The 24,313-nt window shown below is 39.0% G+C and overlaps 1 protein-coding gene across 5 annotated transcripts in view; it reads right to left on the bottom strand.

Moving 5' to 3' along the window:
- Positions 1-277: 277 nt before the first annotated feature.
- Positions 278-24,313, bottom strand: part of prkar2aa (protein kinase, cAMP-dependent, regulatory, type II, alpha A) — a 39,037-nt gene continuing 15,001 nt past the window's right edge. For all 5 annotated transcript variants that reach the window (XM_029505555.1, XM_029505556.1, XM_029505558.1 and 2 more), the window contains exons 3-11: positions 12,449-12,484; positions 8,967-9,103; positions 7,049-7,155; positions 4,762-4,903; positions 4,132-4,233; positions 3,614-3,688; positions 3,411-3,476; positions 2,834-2,972; positions 278-1,688 (exon numbers count right to left, since the gene is read on the bottom strand). In XM_029505555.1, coding sequence (XP_029361415.1) covers positions 1,564-1,688; positions 2,834-2,972; positions 3,411-3,476; positions 3,614-3,688; positions 4,132-4,233; positions 4,762-4,903; positions 7,049-7,155; positions 8,967-9,103; positions 12,449-12,484 — 929 coding nt within the window. In that variant the 3' untranslated portion in view covers positions 278-1,563. The remainder of the gene's footprint in view (positions 1,689-2,833; positions 2,973-3,410; positions 3,477-3,613; positions 3,689-4,131; positions 4,234-4,761; positions 4,904-7,048; positions 7,156-8,966; positions 9,104-12,448; positions 12,485-24,313) is intronic.

Genomic DNA, 24,313 nt, shown 5'->3' with positions numbered 1-24,313 from the left:
CGTTCCTCTGTATCCGTGCGGGTGAAGTACCAGACAGTACAGCCACATGAGAGCGCCCTGTAAGTCTTTCAGCAGAGCAGAACACAAAGTTTATTGCACTTCAATGCCTACATTTAATGCATTGGTGTTGTACTGGAAGTTAAGGTTTCTAATTTGTGACCCGCCTGCAGTGCATGTTGTAAACCACAAGGTTTACCACATAGTTTGCTAATGTTTGGGTTAATTAGTTGGAGATAAAAAAAATGCAACAAAGAGTCAAGTTTGTTTTGTTTGTTTGTTTTTTTTTTTTTTACAAAATGTTTGCTTTATTTTTTCATTTTTTTTTATCCAGGACAACTCATTCAAGGATAATCAAGGAGAAATAAGCACTATTGTTTTTATTAGAATTTTTTTTTTTGTTTTTACATTTTGTCAGATGGATGGTGAGTCTTTATCAGGATTGGTCAAAGCAAAACAAAAAATAATAAATGAATATATAATAACAATACATCATAATTAATTCAATACAATGAAGTGTGGTGTCAATGGCAGGATAACAATGGCCCAGAAAATGTAGGGTTGTTATTGTTTTCACTGCTTCTTCTGTGGTACTGCAATAATCACCAGCACTAACTCAACTCAATTAACAACAGTAGAGGAAGAAAGTGAGTGCACTCACAAAGTTCTGCACCCCAGCCTCCTGAAGAGGAAATACTTTTTTTTATTTAAATAATGTTTTATCAAAGCGTCTGTTTTTATCTTCATAAAACAATTCTAAAACTTCTGTTGTCTTTAAACTTTTCTTTTTTTTGCATTTTTGATTTGTTTTCCTTTTCAGAGATTTTTTATTTTTTTTTTATTATTTTTAATCTCCATTTTACCACAATGTCTCCATTTTTGCAAGTGTGGTTGCCTATGTGTTTTTGAGAACCTGTATCTGTACCCATGTGTGTGAATGTGTGTGTACACTTGTTTGTTGCACTTGTTTTTGAATGTATATGTGTGGTTGTGTGTGTTGATGTGTCCTTGGCTGAGGCTTTTTGGAACAACTCACAGTTATTCAAATGTTTGTGTGAATGCAAAGCCTGCACACATGTAGCATGATGATGTGTTGTTAAATGTATATGGAGTGTGTCTCTGTGTGTCTTTTATGTCCTTAAACTGCTTTAACTGTAATAAGGTCAATGCAGCAAAGACATTCATACTGAAAGGTTGAAGCTGAGAGTGAGAGCTGGTTATGTATGTGTATGTGTGTGTGTGTGTGTGTGTGTGTGTGTGCTTTTGTATGTGTGCATGTCTACAAAGTGAGCTTATCACAGAGTGTACTGAGCTAGTATGTGTACGAGGGTGAGCAGACTGTGAGGTGGGTGTCTCAGTGCCTGTTAGAGATCAGGATACATGTATGAATGTGTGAGAGGGAGTGTTCGTACTGTGTTTGCACGGCTGTGTAAAGCTTATTATGAGTCTCTATAGCCATGATGCATGATGTGAGAGAGGGTGTGTGTGTGTGTGTGTGTGTGTGTGTGTGTGTGTGTCTGTGTGTGTGTGTGTGTGGTAGAAGGCACAGAGGGCTGTGTGGGAGGCTCAGTCTCTCAGGTCCATGCTGGAGCCAAACAGGGCCACCAGCTGCTCCTCATAGTGGGCGATGTTCCTCTTCATGATCTCCTTACAGGAGCCCAGGAGGCGCTCAAACGCCTGGATGTCTATTACTGCGGAGGGAGGGAGAGAGGGAGGGAGGGAGGGAGGGAGGGAGGGAGAGAGGGAGGGAGAGAGAGCGAGAGCAAGGTTAAATGTATCAGTCTAGGCCGATTCAGCTGCTCATGTATAAAAATGTCACAACAAATATCTACTGAGATCATCACTATTGGCTTTAAAATGTTACAACCTGAAAGTAACAGACAGAAAATTTTTGTTATCCCAAATAAGACTCAAGATTTAAGTTTGTGCTCATGCCTCCCCAGCTGTAAAACCAGACTAAACTGATTTTAGACACTAAAGAGAGCTGATTCAGTTAATGAGACACATGACACACTGAGCCTGTAAAACCTTGAACAGACAAGAACCCAACTTGTCCCATGCCTTCCTTCAGGACACCATCAGCCTGGGCCAAGCTCTGACTCTTTTCTGTCTTTGCATCAGAACTGGAGTAGACACTTGGATCAATTATTTTTTTCTAGTTTAGATGCAGAATGGCATCACTAGTCTAAATGTTCTTATGGGGTCCGGGGGAGCCCTTAATGTTGCCTTCATATTCTACATCCCTTAACTGAACAAAAAGCAGCAGAGAGAGGAGAGGTGACAGAGCACATGACATGGCTGTTAAAAAGCCTGTATTCCTTTTCAAAATTGAATTGTTGTGGTTGTTCATCCAAAGCAGAGGCTGAATTAGCAGGCCCACTTTAAAGCAGAAATAATTACCAAATGGCCTTCAAATCAACCAAAAATAAAAAAATCGAAGGTGATGACAGACACATTAATGAGCAACTTACACATTGTGAATTAATCAAAACTCAAATGCCACTTGACATATCATGACAAACTGCTTATAACATTTCAAAATGAATACAGTAATCCTAGGGTTGAGTGGTTTCAATTACTGCTTATTAAATGCTTTTAATTTCACCAGTACTCAAGAGCCTCAATAGCCAGGATTTATCGAGACTTCTAGACTCACAGAAACACAGAGCAAACTATTAAATATAGGAACAATGCAATAAGCATGTTGAAATGTTCACATTGACTCAGGTAACACATTCTAGCACTGGTGGGAACAATTAAAACACAGCTATTTGGTATCCAACTTCATTAGAGACAAATGCCTTTAATGAGCACAGTCGAGCATATTCCCACTTACCCAAACACTTGACATTGCCGACTGCGTAGGCTGAGGCAGCCCTGGGCTTGTTGGTGACCAAGGCCAGTTCCCCAAAGTATTGACCCCTGCTACAGCGCGTTATTTCCACCTCTGCATTGTCTGCATGGTCCGCCTTCGTCTACAGGGAGCGGGGGAGAGGGAAGACGATTAAAGGTTAGGAACTATTGAGTGCCTCATTCTCCCCACCAGCGAGAAGCAGTCAGTGGCAAAGCAGGCAATTGTGGCTCCTGCTGTTGCTAGGCAAAACACTTTTGTACTATTTAATGGAAATTGTGGGTTGTCACGAACAAAACCATTTGCACAGAAACCTGACAGGAGAGTAAATCCACTATTATATTGCTGCACACTCCTAACTCAACAAAAGCACTTTCATAATATCTAAAATATCTAATTTCTTTTCTGCATTTGATTTAAATTATTTGGCATCTTTAACTAGTAAGGCCTTCATTAAGAGAAAAGAGAATTCTGCAAAAAAAAAAAGGGATACAAAATAAATTCACCTGCAAGTAAAATCCTCACATAAAAAAAAAATAAAAAAAAGGGAGAACCATCTTACTTTACTCTTCATCATGATCTTCACCTCCCCAGATTCTACAATGTAAAAGCAGTCGGCCTTGTCTCCCTGAAAGAGAGAAAAGGGGCAGGTTATTATCACTTCGAAAATAGCTAGGAATAGAAATGGGGAAATCCTATGGGGAGCATGATGAGGAGTCATGCTTTTCCCAATATGAAACCACATCAGCTATGTCTTTCTCTTACCTGTGTGATGATGCGCTCACCATCTAAGAACTGCTTTGCTCCTAACACGTCCACAATCTTCATCCTCTCTGTTGCCTTGATGGAGAAAATAGAGGAAATGCACAGAGGGTGAGAGAGGAGGCTTAATGGGAGAGAAGACTTGTTTCCCTGACTACATGTGGATTATGGCCATGTAAAGTAACTCCTTTTGGTTGTCCTTTTCTCAGTCCCCTCCTTTTCTAACCTTGCTCTTTGCCATTCATCACACTACAGCATGATGCACATTTTAAGCCATACAGTAAAAAAAACAAAAAAAAGTTACAGAAGAAGAATACAATTGATCAGCACATTTTTCGCTACAACTAGAATTACAACATTAATGAGTATTGAACATAATTCTTTCAACTATTCATTATTTGATTTGTTAAGTAGCTGGTCCTCTGCTGTTAGATCGGTATCTAAAACCACATGTGAAATAGGAACAAACCACACAAAACTGGTGGAGACAGAGAGAGGATTATAGCTGTTGTACTCCATACCTCCAATGATTTCAGTAAGGGCACAGACTCAATGAAACACTCATACATCTTCCTCTTCTTGGCATTGTTCTTCACAATGAGTCTACGAAATGTGGCACGGTCCTGGGTAAAACAAGCAGGAGTCAATACACATCTCCTAAAAATGGATCTCTAACTTGATGACTGTTGCTGGCTCTGCTGCATGCTGCTACAGCTCCTCCACAAGGAGGAGCTGTAGCAGCATGCAGCATATAAGAGCACTACACTGGCTCCATTCATGGATAAAAGGACTCCATTCTTAACATGTCTGAGCATCATAATTCAGTGCCCTGGAATTAGTGACTGAAAATTTGGTAAAGTGCTCACAACACTCAGACTATAAGAGAGAAAGGTCTTATGAATTAAAAAAAAAAAAAAAAAAAAAGTCGGAAATTGACAAAAAAATTAAAAATAAACTGAAATTGATTGAAATATAACTGAATACACAAGGACAGCCTTCACATTATTCAAGAAAACAATAGAATGGTTTTTCTATAATCATCTGATTATTACCAAATACAGTAAGAATGAATCACAGACACCTCACAAGAGTATCAGGCAGGTATCCCACTGTCAGGTTTTGATTATGTTTGGTTATTTGGAAGTTCTTACCAGTCCCCATAGTGCCCCCTCCTGGGTGGCAATGATGGTGGCGGCACGTGGCGTGTTGTACATGAGTGCCAGCTCCCCAAAGCTGCCCTTATTGTTATACTGACCCACGCATGTTCCTGATACCACTATGTCATATACACCCCTGAAAAGAGAAACACGGGCAAAGACTTAGGAAAAAATAAAAAACAAAAACAACAAACCAGACATGAAAAAAATAAAAAAATAAAATAATAATCGTAAAGGAACACATAAAAACATAGCAATATCCTTCATTAAACTAAATGCTTAGAGGTGATTATTTGTTAATTGATCTACTGGATTGGTCTGGCACATTGGGTACGTGCATGAGTGTATATAGTGATACTTTTGTTTTATTAATACAGTTCTATTGAAAATGTCAGCATAAGTTAAATTTAAAGCATCAAAAAGTCTCTGTATATATATATATATATATATATATATATATGTTTGTGATTAATACTGTACTACTGCAGCTAAAGTACAGTATAACCCTAAGCCACTCTGTACAAGGATTAAACCTGGGGAAGGTAATTTGCAGTGTTGTTGCACTCCAGGATTAACCAGTACTTTTGAAAGGTAGCCTGTCCTCCCATTGGCTGCATCATGGGGCTAAAACCCTTGTTGCTTGTGGAGTATTAGTATTACTTAGTGCAAATGGATTACCACAGCAACGGGGACAATGATCACTTGGATTGTTAGTTGACTGAGGACAATTTAAAGGACTGTTTGAAAAAGTGGACGTCCAGTTTATTAGAAAGACTAAACAGGTGTGAAAGCTGTAATCGTTGAAAAACATCACACTGTTAACCTGCTCAAAAGAAAGAAAGAAAGAAAACAAAAGAAAAAACAACATTCTTTTAATAGAAATGTTTAAACTTCTTAATGAAACTGGAAGAACATGTAACAAATTCAAATTTAAATTGTCAGAACATTTAAGCAAGGTTTCAGCCTGAAGACCTTCTTACTGGGCACCAACTTTAGTCATTTTTTACTTCCTAATCAGGAATCATTGTGTACAACATTGTGCTTTTAAAACACAGAAAAAAGAAATGTGTTCTAAGGGACTGAGCTTTGCAACCATTTCTGAGGAACTACAACTTTAAAAGGTTATTAGAAGCATGCATTAGTGTCAGCAATCAAGAAGTGATCAAATGAATTAGTTCATTATTATCTAGAATAATAACAGTGGATAGTGGTGAAGACTTTTACTTGGGAGCTTAACATGAACAAATTAATATTTGTGGTTACATTGAAGAAGCTTTAAATGTCTTTCAGTCATTTAGAAGAGAGTACCACAAGCTCCTCTTCAATTCAATGTCAATACAATGACGTCATCCCTCCCTTTAAATATTTATCCACTGCTGAGTGAATTCCTGTACCTTCATTTCTTCAAGGCTTCAGAGCACAACTGTTCAAGTTTGTCTGTGGAGGGTAGTCCACATATGTTAGTAGTACTCAGGCTAGAGTGATGCATGGAAAGTTATGCTTTCCAACTCCTTTTACTCCTTTTTAATCTGTCAACATTTAGCATTTGTGAATCAGCTCAGTGGAATTTACGTGAACACCATCAATAATAAACACACACAATACAGTAGCAGCTTTCACAGTTGACAGCAGAGACAAATGCGTTTCTATTATTGGCTAACAAGCTACTCCTACAGGAGCGCAGAGGGGACACACACACACAAAGTTTAAATAGGGAATACTGAAACAATATGGTACTCCTGTCCTGTTTTCTTTCCTGCTTTTCTTTTTCTTTTCACTTTATCCCTCCATCTCTGCGTCCATTCTCACACCCCACCCTGTTGGTGACATTAGCTACTACCTACGCTCATAACAGGCCAGGGAAAACCTCAGGGTAGCCTATGACCAGGCAGGCATGCTGCTCTTAAAGGTCATCATAAGGGAGCACTCTGTGTTACACACTGTGTATGCAGATGAAATTATACTGTGCCGAACAACTGGAATCACACTTTCCACTATTATTCACTGCATATAAATACAGCATTAATTGCAGCTACCTTTTCAAAAATCAAACTTGTCAATTGTTGACTGAGTTAGTTGGTGACTTTTGAACCTAAAAATGATGGAGTTGTATTTGACTGCTTTCTAATAATTCTATTTCTCTGCATGCCTTTGTCACAAGGTTCGTTTGGTTTTTTTTTTTGAGTAACTGTAAAACTTTGGCATCTCTTGGCTTTCACTAATCTAAGTGCTACAGCACCTATTGGGTGGTTATACTGTAACATGGCCCCCTGTCCCCTACCTCTCTATGACGTAGAAGTTGTCTCCATCATCCCCCTGGTCGATAACATGCTCCTGAGGTTGAACCCTCAATTCAAACATGGCATCCAGCACCTCAGAGAATTGCTCCTAGATGGGATAGAAGAGAGGAAGGATGTGAGAGGTCAGATGAAATTGACTGAGGTGGATAAATTCAGTAACAAGAGAAAGGACAGGTGGCATTTTTAAAATAGTAAGTCTTTCTCCATTGCAATCATTTCAGGATAATATCATTGTCTCTCTGTGCTTCAACTGCATCATAATGTCAAAAAGAGACTGCAGTTTCAATGGACTCACCCAAATTGGACAATAGAAGACTGAGGGAAATGTTGCCTGTTTGATGAGTCTTGATTTCTGGTGCAACATTTGGATGGTGGGTTCAGAATTTGGGTGTAAACACCATGTATGAGTGGTTCAGGCTGCTGGTGGTGGTCTTATGATGTGGGAGATATTTTGTTGGTACTCTTCAGGCCCCTTTTACCAACTAAGCATAATTTAAATAACACAGCCCAGCTGATTCTTGTTGCTGCCCATGTTGATCCCTTAATGGCCAAGTGTACCATCTGCTGATGGCAGCTTCCAATATGATAACTTGCCGTGTCACAAAGCTTAAATCATCTCAAACTGGTTCCTTAAATATAAGAATGCATTTACTGTACTCAAATGACCTCTATAGTCACCAGATCTCAACCAACAGAGTACCCATGTGTGTGGTGTCTCAGGAGATTTGCATCATGGATTTACGACAACTGTGTGATGCCATCGTGCCAATATGTTGAATCAATGCCAGGAAGCATTATGGCAGTTCTGAAGGCAAAAGAGGGTCCAACCAAATGTTGACAAGGTGCTCCTAATAAAGTGCCTCAAGTATGGCAACATGATTTTTGGAGTTGCTTTCTGGAAAACAGACCAGATAATATTCTACTGCCCAAATACAGGCAACTAATTATACCAACACAACTCAAGCATGTAATTTCACCACTAGTTTCTATCCACTAAGAGAAAGCAAAGTAGGATGACTAGAGATGATGCCTACAGTTCATCAACTGACCAACTGACCTATCTCAACAACAGTTGCCTTTAAGTGTGATTCCTGATGTCAGAAAAGTGATGCTCTACAGCTAGTGACTAGAAGGGAAACTTCTAGCAATACTTTATTAGAACATTCAGTGTTTGAGTTCGGCCTCAAGAACTCCATCAGTGAAATGTGTGATATTTTTGTTGAGGCTATAGTTTGTTGTGGTGCCATGGGATCAGGTGACAAAATATTAGAGGCATCTTTGTGTATAACAGTTGATTTTAGTGCTCCCTGGATGGAAGCTATGCAACCTTATTGACGGAGCACACAAAAAGCTTAAGTTGTCATCTCAACATCTTAAAGTATATTAAGGAAAGTGATATTTTCATACAGGACACAGTTCACTGAATGGTCTGATGAGAATCTCATTTCTCCAGTAGAGATACAGGCAATTCAGTGCTTGAAATAGCCAGTTGCGCAGTTTCGCCCAGCAATCACATTTTGCTGGGCGCAACTTATTTCTAAACTCAGGTAGTGCAGTGTGCTACCTATAAATTTTGCGGTAGGGACGCCGCTTTCCCCCGGCTGCTAACATTAGCTGTGCAACAGCCAGTTGGGAACATGATCCACAAACTCAAGAACAAGGCGCACATAACACGACCCGCAGAATTGGCGCCGTAGGCAACCTGGCGGAAAAAAGTATTTTGAGCACTGCAATTGTACATTTTTTTTGCCAGTGAGCCCTTAAGCTGTTCTGGATATTCAGTACGCACCTATGGCTCTTCATATGCATGTTTTTCCTTCACCCATCTGAACATGTAAATAGTTTTCTGCATTGCTATGAGCTCATTTACATGACCCATACAGTCATGTTTTTATTTACCTGATCTAGTGTTTTAAAGAGTAGGATGTCTCGGCAGGCCTCCTGCAGTCTGCATCGCTGTTCATCTGTTTTGGGGTGAACTACTCTGGGCTCTGTGTCTTCATCATCCTCATCTGGGTTGAATGCCTCCGCACAGACTGTAAAAGAGACATGTAAACACACTTGAAGAAAATCCAGGTGAGGACACACACACACACATATATATATATACATATACATATATGCACTTAGCAAATTTAGCAATTTTGATTAATTGTGGAGCCCAATTGTGGAGCCAAGCAAGGAATAAAGCAGACAAAATGTTTGGCCAGTACGGAAAGAAAGACTGACAGTTATATAATGTCATCTGACACATCACTATTTGTCTTTCATGGTATGACAAAGGTCTGGCAGATTCTTTTTCCATTAACAGTGCTTTCAACTGTGAGGGTCATTGAATCTACACCAATCTAAATACAATATCTGCAGATTCCATAAAACAAATGTCCATCATATCCTACTTTATTGTGTCTTAAAAAATTAGTTAGTACACCTGAAGGTAAGCATTTATGCTTGCAAAGAACCGAAACAGGGTGGAAGATATTGTATCAGAGAAATGGAGTTAACAGCCTGCAGGAGAAGGGGAGAGAGGAAGTGTTTCAACGCACTGGGTGACAAACACTGACAAGGTCATTTCATGTTGTCACAGTGTATCTGTGTTTCTTCCATCTCTAAAGCAACACTCCTCACTAGACTTCTTACATGATACTTGCCGCATGGAAGTCTCTTAATTGTGCCTCTCTTGTTGTACAATACAAGGACTGGGAAAATCGGGTCACCAAATAATCACCAAATCACCAAATAATGTAAATCATGGAAAAGGTGTGTGTTAATGTTAGCTTAATATGGTTAGGGTTCAGGCAAGTACTATGGACCCCAGGAAATCAAGGTCAATGTAATGTTTTCTGAAGTCACTGAGATTAAGTGTGAACGTGTAAGTGTGTGTGTGTGTGTCATGGGAATATCTCTCAGCATTCATACCAATCATGTTTGTGACAGTGCGATCTGTGAAGTGTTTACTATTTTAAGTCAGCTCAATCAGGTAGATTGCTTTATAAAAAAAAAAAAAGGGGGACCACATAAAAGCAGATACATCGTGATTCTGTTGATCTATACCAAAAACAGGGTAGACCCCAAATCTCAAGGGTTTATGAATTTGATGGCACAGATGTTAGCAGTATCGTGTATTGTGAGGTGTTTTCAACTGGTATGAGCACAATTCACAATCAGATAAGGCAGAAAGTGCAGACAGGTCCATCATGTTCATCTGAAGTTGCTTGAATCTGATTTTGCTTTGCTCAGGCTGCCAAAACCTCAATCTAGCCCTGGCAGGTTGACAAGTTTTCAAAAATACAGCTTAATATGCAACTTGTGGGTCCATGTATGTTTTGTTAACAAGGCATAGTCCATCTGTAATGGGCAGTGTGATCAAATCTGATGCAAATATGTCATTAAGGTTTTAATTTAGGCCAAAAAAAAATAATAATAATAATACTGTGACTGTGGTCAAATGTTCCTGAAGTAAAATACTGATATTGACACAGATGCTGTCCACCTGCCTGACGGCATGTCTGTGTTCACATCATACTGAGATTTCCTCCTTAACATCTGGCCAGCCCACATTTCAGTGACATCGATAGAGCAAAACTGACGAATTAACGGTGTAAAATTATTCTATATTGTAAATTCAATCTTCATTATTTTCCCAAAAGATTCAACATATTTGATCAGCTACCTGCTAGAATAGATTTATTTGGTTCCTTGGTTTTGGTTTTAAGGGCACCAGAAATAACTTTTGAATACAACACTAAGACTATCGCCATTTAAGTTGGTATGGTGAATTTCTTCCCAAATGGTTGCCTAGTGACACATTGAACAATTACAGAGCTGCATTACCATTCATTAGGAGTTGTGTTTTTGTCCACCTGATCAATGCAAGTCCAATACTCACTCTGTTTTAGCTCTCAGGGAAAGATTTAGTTTTTTAAAGCTACTGAATGCTGCACTGTGTTCACCAGCAAGTCACCAACTGTGTCTGCCTGCTGTTTGGGGCTGAGGAGGAAATGTACTGTGGGATTTCAGAGCTTTTTGAATAGAACTGCCCACTGAGGCCAAAAAGGACACGTTGGGAGCCCTGATAGTGAACTGAAACAGTAACACTTTGGTCCTGACTAGGGGAGAGAATCTTTACTATCTCTCGACTTGAATTGGATTTTTGGAGCTTAGATTCGATTCAAAACAACTTGATTCATAATGATTTGTTCTTCAATCTATCGGTGTGCAAGACAGAATGACAAATGGAGACAAAGTGTCTTTTTCACGTCTATTAAGTTTTAAACATTTATCCATGCTTAGATGGAATTGTTGCATAAAAGCAATATCACATATTGCTTAAGTAACACAAATAAAAGTGTCTCTTAAAAGAATAGTGCAGTTAAACATGGGTTCCTCATTTTGCAAACCTTGCACACTGTGAAGCTCATGTCAAGCTCAGTCTTCCCGAGCATTTGGTAAAATAGGGCCCTATAAAATCCGTGATCACAAAAACACAGAATTCATTATACATTATACACGGAAGAGCATGGAACTGGCTGACATTTTACATAAATGTATGTGGCAGACCTGAGCATGTTGGCATAGTGGTTAACCGCAATAAGAAGGGCGCAGTTTGATTCCCGGTGTGGGCACAATTGGTTAATTGGTGATGATTATTGGATTGGGCTACAGCAAGGAATGGTGACCCCACCCAGCTCATAGACCGGACCAGACTAGACCAGTGACGGCACCCCCCGAGAGACTAGAGACTAAACTAGATCAGAGGCTGGACCCCTGCAGAGATAGAGACTAGGCCAGACTAGACGAGACACTGGAATCGTAATAAATGAGAATTGTGACGCACACAGTATAAACTATACCTGCTTGTGTAACCAACAGCACACACTCCACAAGGAACTTCTCATACATATACTTTAACTTTTAAGTTGTTGTTATCAATATCAGGATGGTCAACAATGACACTGGAACAGCAGGAAAGATAAACATCAGCTGTCACACCCAGTGTATAATCAAAGTGTGCCCTGTGTGACGGCTGACGACATTCATTTACTCATATGTAAACACTAGCTGGAGCGTGAGAAAACAAGAACATTGTACACACAAGATCACAGATGCCAACACAGAAAATGAGACAGCGCGCAGACACACAAAACCCTAAACACACCGCAGAGGGACTTTTTAAGTCTGTGTTTTACATGCATGACACACAAACACACAGACACTGACAGAGACAGTCTACCACTTCTCAACATGACACACAACAACAGACAAGCTGCAAGTGAGCCACTTAAGCAGTGATGTCTACAATATCGTCCCTAGTGTGGATTACTCTGGGAGGACATGACGTCAAATACATACACACACACACAGACACAAAGAAATCTTACCTGACACTCTCCTGTTGAATCTGCTGGGCGGTGGAGCTACAGAAAGAGAGAGAGGTGAAATTAACATCATTGTTTTTACATAATGGCATTTAAATACGATTTGGCGATTGCTTTGAAACCCTCATTACCATTATCTGCTCTGAACAGATGGTCTTCCTAACAATAACTGAAGTAAAAGAAGTGGAATTGGAAAAAGAAAAAGGCAGAAAATGGCAGACAGTGAATCATAGTTATTGGTAGCGCTGCAGAGACAGCGATATCAAAAAATACAGACAGTCAAACAGATGAAGGCAACAAGAGTTTATGAGGAAAAAAGTCAGACATGGTCAAAGACAGCCCTGAAGAAAATCACAGGGAGTAGGGGTTTGGGCTGGGTAAATAGATTAATTCGAATTTGTAGTTGAGGAGGATTTGTTATGAATGGAATTCAGTTTTCTCTCCAACTTCCACCTTAACGGTCCCCCTGGTTCATCTGTCACCATGGTGTAGAGTGTGCTGAGCCTGACCTAATCTGATGTGATTTGCGCAAGTATCGTGATTCACAGTCAGGTTCAGACTTTGTGAGAAAACAATGAATTTTTACCCTTTGCTTTAACCCAAAGGTTTAGAAATTTTGTCAAAATAGAACAGAATAGAAAATCAAAACATCATTTGAATAATTTCTGTTATTTTGGTTTGTTTTTAGGAAGGAAAAGTAAAAGGAGTTTGGTGTGAAAAAAATTGGATATTTTATTATCAACATGTATTGTCCAGCCCTAAACAAAGCCAAGTATGGATCTAATGTGAGCTAAAAGATTATTTATGAAAAAGAGAAATTGCTTCTCGGAAATTTTAAATATTGAAATTGCACATAACCACACTAGTGGTTTACCAAAATAAGCTCTCACAATTATTTCTTTACAAGTAAAATATTTACAGAGAATAACGTATTAGCAGAGACATGATGGCGGGTACTGATAGTTATGTTGGTACGAAATCCATCACACTGTGGCTTCATTGCACCGTGTCCTAAAAGCTCCCATTACATCTAATCAATTTGGCTTTCTGAGCGAGCAACACATTACTTTCCGCAAATGTTGGCCTACGTTCATTTATAGTGCCAGTGTCACTAATTCCTTATTTCGGTGTTCACAAATGGACAAATGAGTTCAAAGGTGGTTTTCATTTGTTTATGTTTTAACCTGACCATCCTGTCAATTCCAGTCCAGCTGTTGCAATTCACTAAATATACTAAAAGAGAAATATCAGGATTTGTCCTGTTCATCCTTTCAGACCCTGTAACTGAAAAATTGTATTTCTTCCCCAACAAAAGATCATAGATAATCCCATTGTTAAGTTTGTTTAGAATACAAACATTGGGTCAATGAATATGTTTACATTCACATTACTTGCAATATCATTGAAGACACTAATCTAGTCAAGGGTATGCAAGAAGAACACCTGCTACTTCTTACACTGGGCCGATAGGATTGGCAAATTGACTATGGGATATCTAAATGTAACAGGTGAGTTAGCCTGGAAATAAGAGTGACGTAGTCAAATATTTATTATCCTGTTTTGACAATAATGGTTAATGACAGTTCAGTTGAAATATCCAGAATATTCCATGTACACTGTTTTCAAATTAGCTTATCAGCTTAATCAAAATCTACTCCTAAACTCTCATAATTCAGTACTACAATACAAAAATACCAGCACACAATATAAACAAATATTTTATGACGTATGGGTTTGTATTTTTTAGGTACGTGGATAAATAGTTCAATGAAAAAATATAATCTGCCACTTATCCAGGCTGACGCAGAGGGACCCCTTCCTTTCTCTTGTTGTTGAGCTTACATGGACACAGACCCACTATGAAAATTCATCCTTTGCCCAACTGAGCCTTGGCCAAGACACCATCTGTGTGCCTGCCTGCAGGTTCGGTTCCCGGCCTGGGGCCTTTCTGTGCAGCGTTTGCATGTTCTCCCCGTGCCTGCGTGGGTTTCCTCCGGGTACTCCGGTTTGCTCCCACCGTCCAAAGACAAGTTTCGGTTAACTAGGGAATCTAAATTGCCCGTAGGTCTGAGTGTGAGTGGTTGTCTATATCCATGTGTTGGCCCTGTGATGGACTGGCAACCTGTCCAGGGTGTACCACGCCCTCACCCAATGTGAGCTGAGATTGGCTCCAGTACCCCCTGTGACCCGGACACGGATAAACGATAGAAGATGAATGAATGAATATCGTCACCTTGCTAAAATAATGGCCTACGTCATTTTTTGACAAAATTATCTCAGATCATGTGATTCTACCGAGTAGTGTAATGGCCTATGTCAAGGGTGTGACAAAAACCTGAAAAAAAGATTTAGCCCATTATTTTTAAAAGGGTGTCAATATATATATATAGTGAAGTTTATGGAAGATATGGAATGAAGTTTGAGTACAGTTTTATTTACACTGACACCCCTCGTGTGTTACAAACAGAACACAGGATTGTGTATACAGGAGTTGAAACTGAGGGCTAATTACGCAAAATACTTGTATGGTGTAAAATGTAAGAACAAAAGGATCATGCATGTGACAAGTATGTGCAGTATGTGTGGTGTATATGCAGGCAACATAGGGCCTGTCTGTATTCTGCGTAAATGAATCTTGTGCCTACTGGAGCATTCTAACCTGGGGCTATATTCTACTTGTGTGTCTGCATGCAACTGCATGTTAATTTACTAACACAGAGGGTGAGGTCAGGGCATTAAATATCTGCTTTTAACACTGGGTTGTTACTAGCCTGTACCACTGTCGCACACATACACACACTCAGTGCATGTCTTTTGCTACCTTATTACCATCCTGCCAGGGCCCATTAGATCTACACTGTGAAGACGGGAGCCTGACGGGAGCTCACACATACACAACACTTTCCTTGGTCACCAGGAGGAAGATAGGCAGAATTTAACACTCTACTCTCCATGGAGATCTCACTTACCATCACTCAACTCAGATCAAGCCACAGTCTCTGCTGCTGCTGCGCTGACATTTGAGGCATCAGCAAGATGAAATGTGTTTCTCTCTTTCAGGGAATGACTCAAAATTTTTACATAGTTAAAAAAAAAAAAAAAAAAATCCATTGGGAGTGACTTCCTATTTTAAACTCTATTTCTATGTGTATGTGTGCACGTGATAAGTCCAACATACACACCACACATTCAGTCTCTTTTGGCACCCGTTTTACCTACTTGAGATCTAAGCCTGTCTATATTAGATTTCAATGTTGTTTAAACACAGGGTCAGAATTTACAACATGACAACTGCCAAATGAGTTACAATCTGAAAAGCACACCAGCTGAACTTGTCCAAAGCAGATAATGAATTCTATCTGTACCACAGTATACCCTGACTATGAAGCAATTAAAGTCAACACAAAGCCACGGCTGTATAACACAAGCTCCAAAAAGGCAATATTTCCGGTAGGCTCTTCAAAAAGTACTGGCATGTAATATTTTTTTTTTTCCTTCCCCCCTGAAGACTGGATGGCTGATGTTAATCAACATAAGTTGAAACAGGAAACAGGAAGAGGATCCATTCCAACTTTGTTAGCACTGGCTCCTGCAGTAAATTACAGTCAACACAAGATTGAAAACAAAACCGATATTTGAGATGGATATAACTGACTGACAAGAAAAGATACTGGAGACACAAACCACTGTGGACAATAGCTTATGGATTCGAGTGCAGAATGTTGTGATCAAACTTGTTGCATGTTAAGATGTGTTCTTATCTAAAGACTGCCGAATCAAATACCAAATAGGAACTTGGTACTGTCTGAGTCAGGAAGATACATTTCATACATAGCTAATACAGCCGTACGGTTTTGTAGGGTTTGCACAGAATTTATAACCTAACTGAAGGAAATTTTATGTGATATTCACCACGCTGAATCTCATGACGCTATCATATATCATGATATTCATGACGCTGTTGGGGCATCTGACTACTCTGAATTCCTGTTTATGAAACGTATAAAGTATGAAAAGATCGACTGAGATTTTTCTTTGATTGAGGAGTAACTTTTTATCTCTTTCTTTTAGTTAAAAAACATCATGGTAATTTTCTCTAATATCTGTGTGGTGATTACAATTACAATGTGATGGTTCTTACAAATATCAATATCTTTGTCTGTATGACTTTTCTTGTGCTTTCGCTTTCTTGGCTGTCAATAAGCTCTGTCTACAGAAGGAATATAATAGTAGAAGAGTTCCATGAGTTCAACTCAATTTCTTTGACTCCTCCCTCAATGTTTTTTTATTGTATGCCTTGCTCGCTCAGCTGTCTCAAAAGAAAAGACCTTCCTCCTCCGTATTGCTCTTAAGTCTCCATTATTATTTTTAATAATATATAAATAATATATCTTTAATCTCAAGACACAGATAACTCTTGAGGTGAAATTGCAAAATAGATAACAGCAAAAACAGCCTTGTGTGTATTTCACTTTGCATATTAATGTCTTAAACAGCTGATTAACAATAACCAATGAGCCACTGTAACACGACATCATTTATTATAGTTAATATAGAGAGTTTATATGATAAATGATGAGTTATTTACCACAGACACAGAATGACTCTACAACAGACTAATGAAAAAGTAATCCGTAATTCATTCATTCATCTTCTACTGCTTATCTGTTACTGAGTCACAGGGGGTGCTGGAGCCAATCCCAGCTCACATTGGAGGGCGGAGTACACCCTGGATAGGTTGCCAGTCCATCGCAGGGCCAACAGACAGAGACAAACAACCACTCAAACTCACACTCAGACCTACGGGCAATTTAGAGTCACCAATTAACCCAAATATGATGTCTTTGAACGGTGGGAGCAAACTGGAGTACCCCGAGGAAACCCATGGAAACACGGGGAGAACATAAACAACAGAAAGGGCCAGGAACCGAACCCGCAAACAACTTGCTGTGAGGAAACACTGTTAACCACTATGTTGATGTAATGCCATCTTCGGTTTAATGATGGTCAATAATAAGGTTGTCAACACAAGTTAAAATTTGCAGGTTGTTATATGACTCACAATATCAATGCAACTCCTCTGGCAACCTTTACAGAAACGCCTTTACTTTTACTTCTATTGACTGCTTACAGTACGTCATAGAATTTAGACCAACTGAGGTTTCTTACCATATAAAAATCCAATCAGCTGTTTGATTTTAACTCAGCTTTCCTCTAATGTGTCTTGTGGTGCTCTATGATAACGTCTTCCCAGCCAAGCCATGTAGTGCCAGAATTATGGCTATTGAGACACAAATTAGCATCAGCCATTAGCATTAGCATCTCTCCTGACAGTTTGGAAGTGACGTGAACCTTCCACCTTTCCACCACTGGTACATAAATAGAAAAAATAAATAAATTCCTTAGATTGAATTAATTAATCAAATAATACTGGTAGGCTAATGGGACTGACACTACAGCAATAAACCCAAATATGGGGAACTGGATAAAAATCTTCATGGGAAAATGAATGAGTAATGTGTCCTGAAACAAATACAGTAGCATCCTTTAACATCGCTGAACCTTCTAGCCATTAGTCATCAGCTAATTATTCCCCTAGGTGCTATTCCCCATGACTCATTGAAACATAAACTTCTTTTTCTTCTTCAAAAATTAATGCAATCTGGTATGTATTGTTTCAACTTGTTCTTTAAAAACTCTTATATCCTTTTCTTTCATTTTATTTATTTATTATTATTTCATTTTGTTTCGATCTCCCCTACCGCTGACGTTTATCTCTCCATCTTAACATTTTTCTTCTGTGTAACCGATGAGTGGCTTCATATCCAGTGGGCTAAAAAGAGCTGGTAAAGTAACAGAAATGTACAGTAGATACAATTTGTAATAAGTAGATTCAAACATGTGAACCAATTGGGTCCTTAAATGAGTCCATTCACAGAATTCGACAATAAAACACCTTGATGAGAATGATCATTAAAATGACCAAATTTCTACCCTTTGACCAATTCCACCTTTTCATGGTTCCTTCGACACAATGCCCCCCTCTCCTCTAAAACCCTATTATAAACATAACCTCCAACTGAGTAGACACATTCCAAACCACTTAAAATGATTTGTTTTTATCCAACTCAAACTCATGAGCAGGTCAGGTCACGGTGGGAAGCACAGCAAAGAGGCACAAAGACCAAAAACACACAGAAATGAAGACTTCATTTCACTCAAAGTGAGTGCTTGTTGAGATCAAAAATCTGTTGTGTCTTACTGATTATATTTGTAGTTTTACTTCCCCACAAACTTGGAATTTAAAAATAAAATCTTTGAAATTGTAGAAAGCTGAATTTTACATTGGCTACGAGGCTTATCTCACTTTGGTTCCAATCTTTTGCTGTTGTTTGCTTGTTACTTCATTGTTTTAAAACTATCTATCCACATATTACACATTTAGTGAATTGTAAATTTTACACATTGACACAATAAGGGAATAAATAAGTCAACAAAAGAGGATTAAAAACTAGTGAATTAATTTAGTTTTCCTTCCTTTCTCCGGATATCTAACTAACCTTAACCCTAACTGAATTCTGTATTGTTGCCATTAGTCATATAAAATGCAAATTTTTCCATTAAGAGAAAGTGCACATTTAAAAAAAAATGTGTGCATGTACATGCTTTTGTCTGTTTCAGTGTGTGGGTGCGCAAGTCTGAGTTTGCAATGTGTGAAGTGCTCTCCCTACAGTAATGTGGCTGGGGGTGTTGGGGGTGGTGGTAATGGTGGCTGTATCAAGTGTATGCCTGAAGTTGCCTCGGCAACCTAACACAAAGAAGATCTCATTGCCATAACAACACTACCCCCTTCACCCTCTATCCACCCCCCTTCTCTATCCAGCTTGTAACAAGTGGCAGATCAACCCCCCCCATCTTTCTCCAACCCTCCACATACACCCACTCACCACCATAACAACATTAACAGATGGAGAAAAGAGAGTCGGGGAGAGAAAGGAAAGATAAAGAGGAGGAAGAGGGAAAACTAGAGAGGAGACAAACAGACCAAGTGACCAAGTGAGAGCTGCAATATCAAGAAACAAAATAGACAATGACAACGAAACAATGGGAAAAAGCGTAGAGAAAAGTCATTAAGTAAATGTCAATATGATGGCTGTTGATATAAAAAGAAAAAAAAAAAAAGAGGAAGAAACCAAAAAGGCTAGAGATGTGTGATGTGTATACATACAGAAGAGAGAGGGAAATAAACAGACACAAAATCAAAGGATAAAAGGATGACTATGCCATGTGATAGCTGGTCTGTCAGGAAAAAAATGCAGAGGAACAAACACAAACAGAGCCAATCGAGGCAGAGAGAGAGAGACAGAAAGAAAGAGAGATATCAATCCCACTGAGGGAATAAGTGAATAAGGGAGCAATTCATCCATCTCTGTATGGTGTTTTCCATTGATTTCTCTTACAGCCATTCACAGTGTGTGACTTTCTGTTTGCTCAGTCTGTCAATACATCAGCCAGTTAGCTGAAGGCGAGACAAAAGCATGCATATGTCCGCTGCACTGGACAAATTTCCAATTTCAATAATTTCATTTTGCTTTTATTTTGTATTAACAGAATGGCTACAGTGGTTAGACTGCTATGCTGAATGAGACCGAGGACAAACAAAGAAAATGTCGTGACAGAAAGACAGAATCAGCAACACAGTAAGATTTGAATGAACCCTAATGTAAACTGCACAAGGGTAACACAAACTCATTTTGGACAGGTCTGTTATTTGACTGCCCACCTGTTACTGCTCACATCACTCCGATTCCAGGAATAGAAACAGTCAAATGCAGGAAAATTTTGTTCTGTCCATTACATTAGCCACTTTGGCAGCAAGTCAACCACCATTTGGAGTCTTTAATCTATTCGACAGAATGATTTTGGCAGAGTAACACAGTAAAAGCGGCTGGATCATGTTTGGTGATGCATGTGTAGCTGAAGTTTCTCAGTCCATCACAGGAAATAGTCATGAGAGCTCTGAATGGTCCCTGACTATTCACTGTTGCATTACATTTAGAAGATTAAGCTGTTCTTATTGATTCTTACATTTTAATGAACACACAGATGCCCTTGCTGGAACAATTCCTTTTAGACAGCAAATATAATCTGAAGACTTTTTGGAGTGGAGGAACTCTCCTTTTGCTTCAGCAGCCGACTAAGAGACTTCTTCCCCTAAATGAAGTATCTGTATCCATTTTCAACAGTGAGCAGCTGAATCCTGTTGTTCTTTCATCTTGCCCTAACCCTTTATTCTCAGACATGGTATAGAGTATGATTAGCATGATTTTAAGCTTCATATGAGCGTTTGTTTTTTTTAAGCAATCGATCACCATTTTAGTCATTTAACGAGGAGAAAGAAAGGTTTTATAAATGTAAAACTGTGGGTGTTCTATTTCTAATAAATATGCTTTTGGCTGCTCGTAAGATTATGACAGTAAATTGCAGGATAGAGTTGCATAACATGCAAAACTGATTTTGCTGGATGATGCAATTGTGATTTGAAATGCGATTTTAGTAGGAATGATTGTTTTTGTGTCATTTCCACTGAGAGAAAAAAAAAAATTTCAAAAGATGATCCAATTTTTTTTTGTTGGCTCTTGTCTGGACACTATGATTTGAATGCTATGATGTCTCTTGTGATTTGGGTATTGCAATCATGCAGAACTATGCCATACATTCCTATGTTCTCTTTTGACTTGTACTTCATATTTACTTTACACGTTTAAAGTAAAATTTTACTTCTTTCCATTCCTCCATCTTCTTCCCATCCCCTGCAGTCTCTACACTTTTCCCCATATTACTCCTCATTAGCAACAGCCCGCACCATCTGTTTCTTTCTTATCCTCCTGCTCTGTCTCTCCTTCTCTTTTCCTGCTCTCCGTTGTCCTGCTTTTTCCTCTCTCCTTCTCCTCTTCCTGTCAAGGCATGATTGATAACAGCAAGGTCAGATATAGAGCAGCGAGCTTCCCTCACGTGTTGCCTCTCTTCCAGAGCTAGCAGCCTCTGACGTCACACGCCTCTGCTGGCACGCACTCACAAACATATGCACATGGACACACACAGTGCCTTAATCATGCAGTTGGGTGCACAGTAAAGCTGGTACAGCCAAACAAATAAATACAGTGCAAGATACAGGGGCAACCTCATACGGAGAGAGACACAGTGGAGATGGAAGACGAGGCAATTCCAGCTCAAAAGCAGACACAACAAAGCACATTAACAGCTCCACAGCTCCTACTGCACACCCACATATACATAGAAATCCCTTTAGAATCATGCTTTCAGAATGCACACATATAGCTTCTTCATACAGAGAAGAGGATCCTTTAGCAGTGTTGCCTTGGCTATATTAACAGGTGTCTGACTGTATGATAAAAATATATACATAAAAAATAAAAACATGATAATAATTTCTCCTCAAAACATCTTATAAATTACATGTGAAATTTTCAGCTGTTGCAGCATTACTTTCCAGGAGTCTGACAATTATGATTTCTTATCAATATCTCATCTTTTCCATGTGCCTCTACTTGTTCTTTATGTCTGCCTTGTTTTTTGCTCCTCAGGACCTATACAGAGAGGAGCAGGCATAAATCCCATTCCTGCAGAGACGATATATGCCGCCTGGCTCCATACATATCAGCAGTAAATGTGCACTGAAGTGCTGACCAAAGCAGGCTCCAACTCTAGAATCTACAGCTTATGCTACAATATCTGGTTAACACGGAACGCAACTACTTGTGAGGTACAGACTGTGAATTTATAGTATAATGGAGCGCGATGTCCAACAAAAAGCAGACGTTTTTATTGGGGGGACGAGGGGGGAAGAAATTACACACCTGCCATATTCATAAACACACACACCACAATGTTCCAAAAACAGAGTTTACATGTATTTCTGTAAATTAGAACTGGTGCAGCAAATCTAGACAAAGTTAGCATTTCAAGGATTATCATAGTATTTAGAGAGGAAGCAGACAGAAGGTAATAAGTATGGTTACATCTTTCGGGGCGTTCATAAGTAAAATATATAGTGTAAGGCAGGTATCAGGGCTGCTGACATATCATGTCTGCTGGTTGCAGTGCGTCACACCAGACAGAAATTAGGTGTCATACAAGATGTCAATTATTCCTTGCAGCAAATTGGGATTTAAAAAATGGATTAAGCACACACACTCAAAATTCTGAATATTGGGTAACATCAATGGGATTAAGTTTTTTGTTGTGTTTTTTTTTTTTTTTTTTTTTGTTTTTAGCAAAATTCATGATCACATCAAATTATCATGATCACAGGGAGATAATGTGTGTAATTAGTAGCTATTTCATGCCAGCAGCTGTTTGTATCACATGAGAGTCAGCTGGGAGAATAGATGACATATCAGGGGAACCATCACTACATATGAACGTGGTTAACAGTAGAACAGAGGTTACAAAGAGAACGTCCTGGCCTTATTTTTACCCATTAAAATCCCAAAGCAAGCAGGGAAAATAATGGAAAATATTTTGCAGACAGCCTCGAGGTAGGCATGCAGTTCAGTGAAGCTGCCTGAAGGACTGTAGTTTACAAATAGAGCTGAGTGGTTTTACATCAGTCCACATTACTAGAGGGTTTTCAAATTAAAGCACGTTCATCCTCATGGTTTTCAGAGAAGTTACTAAAAACAAGCTGATGACAAATATCTCAACCAATAACAACTTGAACCAGGGCTGTTGTGAAATTTGAGATGTAGCGAAGCAAAAGTTAAATAACCCAGAACACAAAAGTAAGGATAAAACCAAAGGAAAAGAAGCTGAAATATCAGGTGTAGTACCAGCTGGGTAAAACTCATCGGCCAACTAGGTTTTAACATGTGCCTCTGGGCAGAATTTAGTGAACTTGATGGGCATGATAAAAACACAACACGTTGCAGCTGAACAAGATAAGGCACTGTGATCAGCCGACAGATAGAGTACAGAGGGATGCAGAAACAAACTTACAATACAAACTTGAATCGTGTACAAGCAACACAATTGAGAAATAAGTAAAACTTTTCTCCTCTAATTAAATCTTTTTTCTTAACCAAAGCAAACATCATGATTTTGTAGTGTCACAGAGATGAATACGTTTGTATGTTTTAGGGTTACACCATGCTGAGTGTACATTGTTCTCAGATAAATTAATAAGGGTGGAAATCTCGATGTGGCACAAACATGCAGATGTGTGTATGTAAGCATGTAAGCAAAAGTTCAGCATATGAGTTTAATTAGCAAGCTTGTTGTACAGTTTTTCAGCTCTGTAATTTATTGTAGTGTAAACTTACTTGAATGTTGAATTTATTACACACCGTTAAACATAGACTTAAGATATGCAGTTACAAGAGTAATTGGTAAGGGAGCTATAAATACATGAGTCTACACACAACAATTAATATCTGCATTTAACATACCCAGTGGAGTCCAAAAGTGTGGAACCAAATCCCCATTGGTCTCACACTTTTAAACCCCATTGGAGCAACAATAAGTCAATATACACTAAGGCACGCCCATCCTACACACAAACTTATTGGACCACTTAGTCTTTTTTTCACCCCCTGTCCTCAATTTTGCTTTCCTCCATCATGCTGACTTCGCCACCAAACAAGGATTTGTCTACACAAAAACCTGTCCATATTTTCTGTTCCTCCCTCTTTATATTCCTCTTGTCTGCCTTTTTCTCTCTATCTTTGCCAAGAAAGCAGAATATCTGATCATCTCTCACAGCCTATACCTCCCTCTTCTGTCATCAAGCTTCCTCTGGCCACCATTATTCTCACGCTCTGTGCTGTTTCAGTCCCCGTTTCCCACCAT

This window comes from Echeneis naucrates, chromosome 7, assembly GCF_900963305.1.
Source record: "Echeneis naucrates chromosome 7, fEcheNa1.1, whole genome shotgun sequence".
Classification (NCBI taxonomy): domain Eukaryota; kingdom Metazoa; phylum Chordata; class Actinopteri; order Carangiformes; family Echeneidae; genus Echeneis; species Echeneis naucrates.
Note: the sequence above shows the minus strand (reverse complement) of the source record. Positions and strands in the feature narration are given on the sequence as shown.